The following is a 14,069-nucleotide window of genomic DNA, read 5'->3' as shown; positions in this document are numbered from 1 at the left end:
TGAAGGCATGTCCTTCTGTGACCCTGAATTGAATTGAGCAGTTTGGAGAATAGCATGCTTGTTATTTTTTTCACAAGCAAAATTAATTAAAAAATTGTTTATATGGACTACGCACCACTAATTTCCCCCAAAGTGTAAAAGTAATACAGTACATCATCTACTAAATTAATAAAAAACAAATAATTAATAACAATTAATGAGGCATGTTATCTTATCTTGCCTGTTGTGGCTGCAGGCTTTCAGGTGGACTTTATTCTGAATGGGCCCAACCTTACTAAGTCATTAACATACCAAAAACTTTAACATCTATGCATATGTCTCGTTCTTCACTATGGTTTGTGAATGTTATGATTACTTTTATTTTAAATAATTGAAAAAGAGATTCATAAAATAGTCTCCATATCAGGACCTTTGATCAGTGTATACCAATTGGACTTGGCATAGTCTTTTTCTGGAAATTAAAACAGAAAACAATAAAAACAAGTGCTTATTTGTCAAAATTAGATAAATACAAGTTGTATATAGTTTATTAAATACACTTAAGGCAAAAATGTATTGCAATGATAAAAAGAACAGAACCATTTCTAAAATAGAAAGCCATTAAATTAATTAAATGAACCTTTCAATTGCAATGTGCAGGGCTTAGTGTAAAAATTACATTTAACTGTGATGGCATATTCAGTTTACAAACAACAATAAGACCTTTCAGATACAACAATTTAACCACATGAACTTTGGCCCAAAAGAAATGCGCATTAATGAATGTGAAGCATCGATCCTGGTTAACTGGCATTAACCACAAATCAAAAGAGGCAGCGGCTATAAACTGCCCACTCAGTTTGACTCAACAAAGTGATAAGAAGGACAGTTTCTATCACATAAAGTGTCTCTAACAGCACAGGGTTATGCTCTTCATAACACTGCAGCTTGTAAAATGTTAAATAAAAGCCCACATGCTCTGGCTCAAACTGTGATAGGCTGATTCTGCATCCAGCATTAAATAATCCCTGTGACCCTGAACTGGAGAGGCAGGTTAGAAAATTGATGGACAGAATTTTTAAAAATTGTTTGTCAACTAAGAATATTCTGTTTTTCATAATGAAAATCTTCTCAGTTCACCGATCATGGAAAAGCCAACGTATTCAAAGACTTCTAACAATTCATCACAATATAAAAATTAAGCACTTGACTTCTCCCTTCAACTGTGCTCTCGGCATTAGAAAAATTCTAAAGAATTGTTTTCACAAATGCCAGTATACAGCTTTTGTGACCACAGCAAAAGGCGCTCACCTTTTTAAACATATTAAAAGCCTAGATGGGGGATTAACACACCAATTGCTCAACACTGTGCTTATTCTGACAATAAACAGAAGACTTGGGTTACAACAACTTACAAACCCACAAAAAATGAAATTGAGATACAGCACATTTTAAATACCACAAAAAGCATTTTGAAATATAAATACTGATTTTGCAGGGTACTCTTTGTTTGAGCTCAATAAGGACATGTTTTTAATTGTCAGTTTTCAACATTTTGTGTGCAGTTTGCACTGGTAGTATTGAGTCTTAACAAAACTACCCATCTGTATTCTACATCAAAAGATTCAGAATCAATCCAGTAACCTACAAGTGTGGAAGACAACATTTACCAGAAAAGCACATTGTCTCAGTGCAACAATTTACTTTGTAGGTTCTGCTGTTAGTACTGGAAATGAAAACATACCAGCAACCCTCAGGTTACGAAAAGAAGTACTCAAGAGCTTTCTCATCAAATTGATCATGAGAGAAATTCTCACTTCTCAACTGATAGTACATCTTCATGAGTACGAGCAGCATGCTCTGACATGAGGCGAGGCACCATTCCCAACTGCCCACTCCTTGTACCGTTACATACCTGATCACCTAGTACTTTTGACGTACAAATCCCACCATAATCTTCATACAGATGTAATGCTATCCAATTTACCTCAGTTTTACAATCTCAGACACCTCTTCACTCCAGCTTTACATCTCTGCACAGCCTTTTCAACCCCTCAGTTAGGAGGCCAAGGTCAGTCAATGGTGTTGAAAGCTGCAGCTGACCACACAGGTCCTGTACCAGGTTTTGCACATGGGGACTTAAACGGTTTGCATTCTGCTGCAAAAGTATGTCCAAAAATTGTGTGATGAGATCTGGGGATGTGTTAGCTGCAAGCATACCAATCGTCTGCCAGAACGAAAGGAGGATCCGCACATTGTTTTGGAAGGTTCCAGTTGGATCCTCAGCATCTTTATTTTGCAAAGTTTGTGGTTTTTGCAAGACAACTATATGTGGCTCCTTGTGTGATCTTATAGTGCTTCTAACAATCCTGTGAGCCAGTGACGAGTTGACAGTTAAAGTGCCTGCATTACAAGCTTTCCGGCTGGAGTTCATATTAACAGAAGAAGGTCCAACAAGGGCCAAAACTGAGGGATGCACATTTGAGAGACAGCTAGACATTTTCTGAGCCATGAAAGTAGAAGGTTTCAAGCCTATCAGCTTATTCACAATCCCATTAGGGGGCAGGCTTCGTCCTGCAGTTGGCTGTGTAGCAAGAAATCCAGTCATGGTGTTTGGAAGGGCTGTCTGGGAATTTAATATTGTAGTACTCTTTACAGGTTTAATCTTCCCTGGGCATTCCGACTCGATTTGTGTTGAAGACATTCTTTTCAGCTGGACACTAGGCTGTGTCTCTTTCATGGTGAAATTCATAACTTGCTTTGAGTTGTCTAGGGGCTTTACTGAGGCTTGGGAGGCAAAACAAACTGATTAGTTGGACAAATGATTTGTCAAAGCATACCCATACATAAGTCACAAAGAAGAAATGCAAGGCAGTTCATTTGAGTGCAGTACTGGGCCCCTTTCAGAGTAATTGGAAAACTAATAAAATAAAATAAAGAAACTATCATTAACACTCAACTATGTGAAAAAGTAACTACAACCCATAAAATGTTTTCTTTTTTAAAGTATGTGGATATATCAAGATTTGATCTCCATTTAAACAGTATCTATAGATGAAGGTGATTAAAAATAACATCCTGACATATTTACATTTTATAGTCCACTGTATATTGAAATAAATATAAATGCAAATTTTGCATATGGAAAAAAGTATATTGCCTTGAAAACGTATCTGCCCCTTCCTGCTTTTTGCTATGTTTGTTTGTTCGTAACACTTGTTTCTGATCTCCAAAGAAATAATGCAAAAGACAACCTGAGTAATTTTTTTTCCTTCATTAAATTTAAATGATCATTTGAAATCTGTGTTGTATGTTTACTCTGATTGTCTTTTGTATTATAATAAATTTGTTAGGAGATCAGAAAAAATTATGTTTTATGAATATAAATCAGGAAGGGGAAATACTTTTTTTGCAGCACTGTCGGTACACTCCTACATTTATGACTATCTTAAATACCTACAATTAGAATCAAGTGCACTAGATCATGCGCAAATAAATAAAACATCATTAGAGAGGATCTTAGAGGAACCTGTCTTGTGTAAACCTAGAGATTTAGTTTGTTTTGTTCTTTGTTGTGGGTTGTCGTCATGCCTCTGTCGAAGGAGCTTTCTGAGGCCTTCAGAAAGAAGGTTATAAATGCCTTTGAGTCTGTGAGGGGATTTAAAAAGATCTCCAAACAACTGGAAGATCATCTACAAGTGGAAATTTCAAACAACTGTCAACTTGTTTGGGCCAGGCCACATCATGCCATCAGCTAATTCAGTCTAGAACTGTTCTAGTTTGGGGCTCCTTTCTTGCATCAGGCCATGGGGAGCTCACCTTCTAAGAATCCACTATGAATTCTTCATTGTACCAGAGTGTGGTTGAGGATAATGTGAGATCAAATGTCAGAAGACTGAAGCTCAATTAAAAGTGGAGCTTGCAACATAACAATGACCCTAAACATACCAGTATATTTGCCAAAGAATGACTGAAAAGAAAAAAATGGAGGTTCAGGAATGGCCAAGTCAAAGCCAGGATCTAAATCCTATTGAGATGCTGTGGGGAGATTTACAACTTACAGTGCAGGCAAGACACCCACAAGCATCATAGCTGATGGAGTTCTGCATGGAGGAGGGCAAAAAAACGTTTTACCAGACAATGCCACAGCCTGGTAGACAGGTATAGGAAACTCGCACTTGAGGCTGTTTCTGCCAAAAGGTGAAATACCAGATATTTGAGCCAAGGGTCTACTTACTTTTCCCAAAGATGGAAATGGCATGTCTGTTCATTTTACGTTGAATAAAAGATTGCCAAGTCAAATTTTGATTGTTTCTTTTTTCCAAATACACCATCTTTACCTAAAAATACTGAGTAAATGAAGATCAAATTGTGATATGTCCACTTATATTTAAAAAAGAAAAAAACTTTCATGGGGTATACTTAGTTTTTCACCTGACTGTAATTTACGTTTAGACATCAATAAAAAAAAAAGTCAACTAAGGTAGATAAACAGCTATGCAACTAAATATTTTACTAATGTTATGCCATTGCCCCTTTTAAAAACACATTCATAATAAAAAGATACACTTGTAATTAATATTAAACAGTTCAAATAAAATATAAAACCCAATAAAAAAACAACTGTAACTGCAAGGCAATGAACCACTTTGGATGGCTACAAAAAAGTAGGCGACCACCATAAAATAAATAATTTAAAAACTATTTAACTCTGTGCCATTTCAAGAAATTTGTTATTTACTATACAATTTTGAGGAAGAAAACCATGATAAAGTACAGAATACAAAATATGTGGAGCTTTTAAAAACTGTGTGTACTTACTACCTTTACAACTTTTGCAATAGCCTCTTATAATTTAAAATGCCACATGCTTTACTTAAGCTGTATTGTATGGAGAGGTACAGAAACACTCTCAGGAAGAGTCAAAGCAGAAAAAAAAAACCTACCCATTCTAGCAGACACGGAAGGACCTGCAAGCCTGCTCCTCACATTAGATGGTAGTTCAGCATCACCCTGAGGTGTTCGTCCTTCAGCAATCTCTATATCTCGAGTCAGACAATTACCCTGGTGGACACTTGTGTTACCTGTATACTCCTCATAGCCTTCCATGGCCTCTTCCTTAACAACAATTTCTTCCTGTTTAACAATGACGGGACTGACGTACAGAACCTTGTTTAGTGATTTCACATTACTGATTTCCACATTACTCTCAATCAATGGGATCTGCTTAACTTCCTTAAAAAGAAAAGATTAGATACACAATCATTAGTTAGATGAAACACAGATATTAATTAAAATTATGTCCAAATATTAAGTTGTGAAAGTGGTGCATTGCTTGTACATGTGCATCGAACGCAAAGCACGTGCAGACAGAAATGAATGCATGCAAGAAGAAAAGAGGAACAATTGATCAGCTTTTGTCTACACATAAAGAACATGGTAATGCTTTACACAAAAATAAAAAACACACTTAACAATATAAATTGCTGATTCTATTCAATTAGATTTAATGAAATCTAAGTACAGAAGCACCACTACTAGAATGTACAGTTTTACTCAAAGTAATACTGATAACTAAGCAATTTTTAAATTTTTTTTTTATTATTATGAGAGATACATTACCAATGAAGATCAATCAACAACTCCCTGTGTCTTTGAAATTGACAAAACAGGTTCAGCTCAATGGATGGCTAAAACTAAACGGTTTGCACACAGGTCTTCTCATCCTAAAATAGCTATGAAAAATACATTGGGGTGTTACAGTGGTGCTAGTTCTGCCGTCTTGTAATAAGGAGACCGGGTTTCATGTATAAGGTGCTCTCGATGTGGGGTCTGCATGATCTGCTCATGTCTGCTGGATTTCCTCCAGGTGCTCCTGTTTCATCCCAATCCAAAGATGGACAGGTGAGGTAAACTGGCATTGCTAAACTGGCCTGTTTTTGAATGTGTATTTGCTCTGTGATGAACTGTCACACTGTCTAAGTGTTGTTCCTGCCTTGAGTTTGATGTTTGCTAAGATTGGCACCAGCTGTCCTGTGACTCTGCCACGGATAAGCAAGTTAAGATAATGGAGGGGCAGATGGATTGAATATCTACACCTAATGAGGAGCCAGGGGAAACTACATTTTGTGGTACACTAAAAATTTCATTTATTTATAGACATTTTTACAAATCTTTTCAAATTAGAAGCATAATATATACTACAAAAATGCAGAAACCATACCACTTTCTTTTCTGTACTCAAAGCTGGAACACATAAGAATTAAGCACATGAAAATAAGGTAAACTTGGCAATACAACAAGCCTAAAAAGCTATTCTTTGATTTAAACTGGCTAAAGCATTCTGCGGTTGTAGAAAACATAAACAGAATCTGACACTAACAGTACAGGAGTGTAAATGATGCTTGTAACATGCAACCTATTTATAACCTGATTCCAAAGCCATGCCATGATTTGACTAATTGCCAACATCAGTCACTTTGACCTGCAAGAATCCTTTAGCATGTCTTCTACTTGGCAAGATTTCAAAGGACCATTTCAGATGACATTCATTCCATCACATTTCAGTCAAATGAAAACTGCCTTTGTCAGAAAAGAAATACTCCACACAAAAATTATACATTTTGTTATATGTAACTTACCCCATGTAGTTTCTCGTAATGGCTGAAAAAAAGTTTAATTTCATGCAGAATGACAGAAAAAAAAACAAATTGTATAATAAAATCTAATGGTGACCTGTATTGCACAGCAGCAAACAATGTGAAAAAAAAATCATGGTAAAACAGAACAAAATTCTGACGTTACTTGTGTTGCATAATTCATAAGTCTGTTATCCAATTCTATACATAAACAGGAAAACAAAGTTGTGTGAGGTGTTATGGAGATACTCCACTGTCTCCTCATTTCTAAATAATCCCACACGTGTACTTTAGAGAATTGTATTTATTATAAACTCAAACCAGAACACGCACTACAGGAATCTCACTTTTCTTATACAAGCTTCCTTTAATTATTATTTTGTTTGTTACCTTTTGTAAGCTCTGCCTCATTCATTTTAAAATAAAGAAGAATGGAAGGACATTGTGTGTTTAACATATAAAAAAATCACTTTTGGGTGGAGTATTCCTATAAAACTGGCTAACTAGCAAAGTTCTATTGTTAAATAACCTTGCATATAATCAGTAAATTTGTTTATTATTTACATTAATAAATCAATCATTCAAATATTTTGGATATTTGGAGTAAAAAAAATAAAATTGGCATGATGTAATGTATGATGTGCCCCATTTCAGTAGGAGGCTTACTTTGCTATTAAGGAGCTACTACAAAAACAAACACTTCACCTGTGCACTACATTAAATCTTTCGTTACAAACTTCATTCATTTACAGTTACAGCTCAATGTACTGTAGTTGTTAGACGTTTCCGGCTGCTCTGCTAGGTCTTATGTATATAAAAATGTCATAAAGAACATTTTAACTGAGTACCTACGTCTGCGCGACTGTTTTAAAAAAACGCAGTTAAATAAATATTGTGCATTGATTAAACAAAACTTAATGACGACTTGCAGCTCTCGCACCACTTACTGCAAGAAACTGTTGCTTAACAAACCTCAGGCTTTTAAAAACAGAGAACATAAAAACTGCATCAATTAACTGTGAGCTAAACTACTGCTGTACAATAATGAAGCAGGAGTGGGTAAATACAGTTCAAATGAAAGTTATGCATTATAAAAATCAGTGCCAAGCCTACGATGTTGGTGAAGTTGCGCGAAGAAGCCTTCTCTAGGATGCTTCTGACGTCACTGGTGGGTGGTGCAGAGATAAACATGCGAGAGGGCGGGGCTTCGCGGACAGGTCCGAAGCCGATGAGTTTATTCAGGTTTGCGCCTGCGCGCCTGGAACACTCAATTCGATGCTTCTCGGCGCTCTGCTCGTTGAAGATTAGCACGTGCTGTGCTCCCAGGCCGTACTTGTCCAGTGTCGTGATCGACGCGGCTCTTAGGCAGTGATTGGTGTACAGTCTAGGTAGCTGGTAATGTTCGGATATTGTCCTCATGAAGGTTCCCAGGGCATTTTTCCCAATGGCTTGATTAGTATACCACGGTTTGCCTTCAGACGGGATGGTCGGCTTTGCTTTCTGCCAGAAACTGGGGTTTGCTGGATTAAGCTTGCCAAGGTATTTTTCGAATGAGCTTACTGGGCACGTGGGACTCCCTGCATAGGACAAGGAGACACGTTGTAATTTGTCATAATTTGTGTCATGATTACATTGTGAACGACGGGCAGCGGGGCACTCTTACCTTTAATCTCGTACATACGTGGCTGTCTCTCTGCCGTAGCCCCACGGGAGTTTTTTGTGAAGTGGAAGATTCGGGAACACACGTATCGAGCCCCGTGGGAGTCGTTTTTAATATGAAACTCGTCCTGTTGGAACTCGCGGAGGTTTTCTCTACCTCGGATGCAAAGGTACAACATGATGTCGATGAACACTTTATGTTGAAGCCCCACAGGGGTGCCCATGTCCATAGAGCGATAGAGCAATTGCAGATCTTCTTTGGTAATTGGTGCTTTGTGTTTCACGTCAGCTTTCCCTTCTTTTTTGAGTTTGGTCATCATTTCGGAAAACATTAAGTTTGACTGGCCGAAAGCTGGGTCTCGGATGATGTCCTTTTTTGTATGCCGTAGGAAATGCTTGTATAGTCCATAGCGGAGCGTTACCAGCGACTTTTTAGCGTAATAGTCTCCGTTCGGCTTCCTGACTTCAGCATAGAAGTCCCGAAGGAGTCTGTCCAGTTCTGCAGACTCGGAGCTTTCCACCGCCTCCAAGCGCACATCCCGGCGCCTAAGATATTCACTAAACACAGATAACGCCGTTTTGATAACAATCTTAGTATTTTTTGCATCATTCTCTTCTATGACTGAATTGATTTCGGGGGTGAATACATTTGCGACGGCCACTTCCTCCATTTTGGGAGGAATAAGGGATGCGATTGTGGAAAATGGCGATTTGACGTCTTCACGTCCCCGGTGAATGACGTAAGGACGCTTTATATACTGCTAGCAAGGTAATACTGTATACGATGCGGTGTACAGGTCCATACACAGAACTGCTGTTGATTTTTGTCAGTACCCCAGCACACCCACATTTGACATTGACAGTTTGCAGGTAAATACGGAAAACGACGATGTACACAGCTGATCTAGCACATTATTCATACCGAAGAGCCTGCTATATTTCTAGGTACAGAAACACAAGGCAAACTTTGCATGCAGACATACCAGTGCTCGCATTTTGAATCTGGCTGGGTTTTTTTGTTTTTTGTAGTGTTCAGTTTCATCCCTCTTGTGTCGCCAGTGATGGTACATGCGTGTAATGTTACTATGTAAAGTTTAAAAAAGCAACAGTTCTTGTAACTTTTATTTAAGTCTATACATTTCAGACCTTTAGAACTATGTGTGCAATGATTTGTTAACCACTCTGCTGATATCAAATTTGGTATCACAATTGCAGTGGCCAACAGCATGGACTGTAAAGTCCAAACTTTAGTATTTTTTGCCTGCCATGGACTTTTTTTTAAAAGTCATGTGAAGAACTAAATATAACACTGTACATTTAATTAAAACTAGTGCTCTAATGAACAAAGCTGCAAATCGTTTGTCTGATGCAATAACACAGTACTTTCAGCTAACAAATTATTCAGAAGTGTGTCAAGAAATGCTGCTATGGCTCCTTTATACAGTACTAACCGCAATACGCCCATATAGTGCCTCACTGTAACTACAAAGTCGGAACCTTTCTTTATTCTTTTTACATTTTTCTTCCTTTTTAGTCATTCTGCCGAGTGTTCAGAACATTGTGTATATACTGTATATTTCCCCTTGTCCACAGACGAAGTTCTATCTTTCTGTAAAAAGTTAATTATGTTTAAAATTCTATAATGTTCTTAAAAATTGATGTTGGAACACTGTGTTTAACAGTTTTATTATTAACTAAAGCAGTTCCATTATTTTTATGTAAAAACCATACTACATAATACTTAATTTTGTGCAAAAAAATCTCTTTGGAGAATCCCCAAAAATTATTGTATTTTGCTAACATGTTCATTTAAATTTCTATTTTGCACATTAAAATGAATTTCTTGCCAAGTGTGCCAAATTTACTGTGGCAACAGAATTTTTTTTTGTCATTTATTGAAATTTAATCCCTCTAATACGCTGAATTACAGAGTTTGTGTGTGTGTATATATAACCATCCACCCATTTTGCTGTACCTTTTATCCAGAGCAGAGTTACAAGAAAGTTGGAGTCTAACTCAGCAAGCATCTGGCGCAAGGCAGGAACAATCCCTGGGCACAGTGCCAGTTCATCACAGGATTGATCTTCAGTTTGAACTAAGAAATGTAGCTTCTTTCTGCTTCTAATGTTGATGTACTTTGAGACAGGTAGTTTATCTATATAGACTAATTAGAGCAGTTTTCACACATCAGATTATATTTTGTATATCTTATCTATATGTGTGTGTGCATATATGGGAGTGGGCAAAAGTAGATTTACAGTTGAGTAGATAGATAGATAGATACTTTGAATTTCCCCTTGGGATTAATACATTCTCCAGCAGCAGCATACTGATACAAAAAACAATATTAAATTAAAAATTGATAACAATGCAGGTAAAAACAGACAATAACTTCGTATAATGTTAACGTTTTCCCCCCTGGGTGGAATTGAAGAGTCGCATAGTTTGGGGGAGGAACGATCTTCTCGAGTCTATCAGTGGAGCAGGACAGTGACAGCAGTCTGTCGCTGAAGCTGCTCTTCTGTCTGGAGATGACACTGTTTAGTGGATGCAGTTTATTCTCCATAATTGATAGGAGCCTGCTTAGCACCCGTCGCTCTGCCACAGATGTTAAACTGTCCAGCTCCATGCCAACAATAAAGCCTGCCTTCCTCACCAGTTTGTCCAGGCGTGAGGCGTCTTTCTTCTTAATGCTGCCTCCCCAGCACACCACCGCATAGAAGAGGGCGCTCGCCACAACCGTCTGATAGAACATCTGCAGCATCTTATTGCAGATGTTGAAGGACGCCAGCCTTCTAAGGAAGTATAACCGGCTCTGTCCTTCCTTACACAGAGCATCAGTATTGGCAGTCCAGTCTAATTTATCATCCAAAAAAAAGTACATGAGGCCTGAAGTTGGAGCACTTATGAGATTGTAACTATGTGCACTGTGCCATTGTGACATTCTTTTGAGTTAATAAAGCTAATGTAATAATCATAACCTGTATGTCTTTTTCCATACAAACAACTTTAAAGCTACGTTGTGCGTGTCTTTATTTGGGTGTGTGTGTATGTATGTGCATATATATATATAATGTGTATGTATGTATGTATATATGTGTGTGTGTGTATATAATATATATATATATATATGTATGTATGTACAGTCGATTCCTCTTAATTGGGACACATTAGAACTAGGACATTTTGTCCCAATTAAGCGGCTGCCCCAATTAAGCGAATTCCACATAAAATTAAAGAATAATTTTCTTTCAATATTTTAATAAAATTATTGAACCCAAATATAAATTATAAGAAAACAATATAAGCTCTGAAGAAAAAATAATAATAAATTCTAAAGTAAAATAATTAGGTATGTACATACAATTTTTAATGCTGCAAAAATGCATCAAGTGTAGTCTGTCTTTTGTTTTTGTAAGTTTGTACTTTGTCTTTTCTGTAATGCCCATTCCTCACGCAGTTGATTTTCTTGTTGTAAGAGACTCACTATGGTATATTTTGGTACGCCAGTTGTCTCAGTGAGCCAACGATGGCTTGTATTAAATGGCTGGCTTTTAATTTTATCCAGCAAAGCAATTTTACTTGAAAGTGTAAAATAATTTCTTGGCATCTTGGCAAGGATTATAATTTTATAAATAAAATTGACAAAAAAAAGTTTACTTATACGTTATACGTACACGCGAGGTGGTGTAGGGGTAACTGAATACGGTTCAGTAGTGGTGACGGTAGACTATTAAGCAGACATGTGCTACTCCACTCTAAGATTGTACTATCTAAACTTACCAGTGCTTCTTCGACGGGCGACGATGGATGACTGACTTGTAGCACGCGTCTGCTACTGTCCCAATTAAGCATTTAAATTATGTATTAGTTTATTATTTTGGTTTTCATTCCTTGAAATTTGGCCCAAATAAGCGTCTGCCCCAGTTAACCGGTGGCCCAATTAAGTGGAATCGACTGTATTTATATTAGTGTGTGAGAGAAAGATATGATGTCCAATACAGCTAAAAGGTATTCATTTGTTAAATTATCTTTAAGTAAGTTTCATATGATAAACAAAAACTGTGTTATTGTGGACAGTTTAAGAAAGGCCATCAATTGGTCTAACTGTACCCGGTTCAGGGTTATGGGGAGTAGATGCCTATTCATACAGCATTGAGTACAAGGTGGAAACACACACACTCACCGCAGGACAATTATCCTGCATGGCTTTTGGAATATGGGAAGAAAACTAAAGACACAGGTGGAATGTGCACATTTCAGATAATCTCTGGTGTGGATTTGCATACAGGAATCAAGTTGTGAGGGAGCACTGAATGGAATCAATAGCGTCTTAGTTTTTGTTTATAGCTCTGAAATGAAAAAAGTGAAATCCTAATATCAATTAGTTTATTACTTTTTTAATTTTGACTTTTGTTTAAACAAAACTGTTTCGCAGATACACATTTCTGCAAATTTAAATTTCTGAACTTGCTCAGTGTAATAAAGGTCTCTGGGGTGCTGGAACCAATCCTTGCAACAACTGCACTCAGCAGGAAAATGCTACAGAATTCCAATTAAAAAGACACAAAGCATGTCACTGAATATACTTTTATATATCATTCTTCAGTTTACAAGTCCGGAAGTTTGTATGTATGTGGACATACAGCAGAGTTAACACACAAATCATCATGCGTAGAATATCTATTTTTTTACTTCAGTATAATCCTGTCAAGACTTAATTGTTTCATGCTAGACAAACTTGAGACTGAATGACCAACACCTGGGCCCCCAGTTCTAAAAGGCATATGAGAGAAGCAACTCAAAAAGGGAGGTTCCTCCAAGTGGTTAATATCATTCCTACTTTCCCCAGTGCTTAAAAACAGTCCTGTGCTACATTTTACACTAATGGCCTGTCAACATGAACTCTTTAGTAGATTGCAACATTATGCATAGTGTCAGTTCTTAAAATAATTTTTGATGCAAACTAAAAAATACAAATTATAAAACCATTCATAATTCTTAAATACAAAATGTTCATTTAATTGCACACTAACAATAATGCTTGGTTCTGCCCCCTACCGTCATAGTTGTCTATAGGTTTTCATTGCAACAGATGAGGCACTACCTGTGTGTCAAGCTCCTCTTTAGTCTTTAATGACGACTTCTGCAGAAGACGCAGCATTCAGGCTAGGGAAGCTACCAGGCTGCTACGTTCAGCCACAGATGTACAACTGGTTCTCTCAATCTTCTGTGACCTGTGTGAGTGTCTTTCATATTAATGCAAAATGTATTCTCGACAGCTTCTAGTTCTACCCATGTGTACTCATTAAAAGAAGTCATTTGAAACTAGCGATGGGCTTCAACTTCACTTGAGATCTTTTCTATTTTTACATACTCCTATTGGGCTCTCTCTTAATCTCCTGTTCGTGCTTTATAGATTCGAAATGAACTTGCTCTGTCAAATTTACCAGAGATGTATTGCTTAATGCACCAGAGAGCATTCACTCACTACATTTATCATCATTTTATTCAAGTCTTTCGGAAGAGCTGCAACGAACAGGAAAGACGATGAACTACTGTAGCTGCTCCTCTGCATTTCAACATGCAACTGGTTACAGTTTTAAGGGCCATTTTAACAGAATATTAAGTGCCTGGCACAGAATGCTAATCTGGTCTGCCTTGAAACAAGTCACAATTTCTTTCTTTATGAAGATATAATGTGAGTAGCTCTATAAAATGAGTGCCACATTCTAAGTAGTGTGTAGCCAGATGCAAAAATCTTGCCTCATCTCTATGCCTTGTATTATTTGG

The 14,069-nt window shown here is 37.2% G+C and overlaps 1 protein-coding gene across 1 annotated transcript; it reads right to left on the bottom strand.

The window, feature by feature from the left end:
- Nucleotides 1-500: 500 nt before the first annotated feature.
- LOC114667291 (uncharacterized) lies at nucleotides 501-8,978 on the bottom strand. Its single transcript, XM_028822545.2, has 4 exons — nucleotides 8,281-8,978; nucleotides 7,731-8,194; nucleotides 4,926-5,214; nucleotides 501-2,766 (listed from the first exon to the last, which is right to left on the bottom strand). Exons 1-4 carry the CDS (start codon nucleotides 8,945-8,947, stop codon nucleotides 1,994-1,996), a joined length of 2,193 nt encoding a protein of 730 aa, XP_028678378.1. The 5' UTR covers nucleotides 8,948-8,978; the 3' UTR covers nucleotides 501-1,993.
- Nucleotides 8,979-14,069: the final 5,091 nt, after the last annotated feature.

The sequence above is a fragment of the Erpetoichthys calabaricus genome, chromosome 17 (genome assembly GCF_900747795.2).
Source record: "Erpetoichthys calabaricus chromosome 17, fErpCal1.3, whole genome shotgun sequence".
In the NCBI taxonomy this organism is placed as follows: Eukaryota; Metazoa; Chordata; class Cladistia; order Polypteriformes; family Polypteridae; genus Erpetoichthys; species Erpetoichthys calabaricus.
The sequence above is the reverse complement of the archived record's forward strand: the minus strand, read 5'-3'. Positions and strand labels throughout refer to the sequence as shown.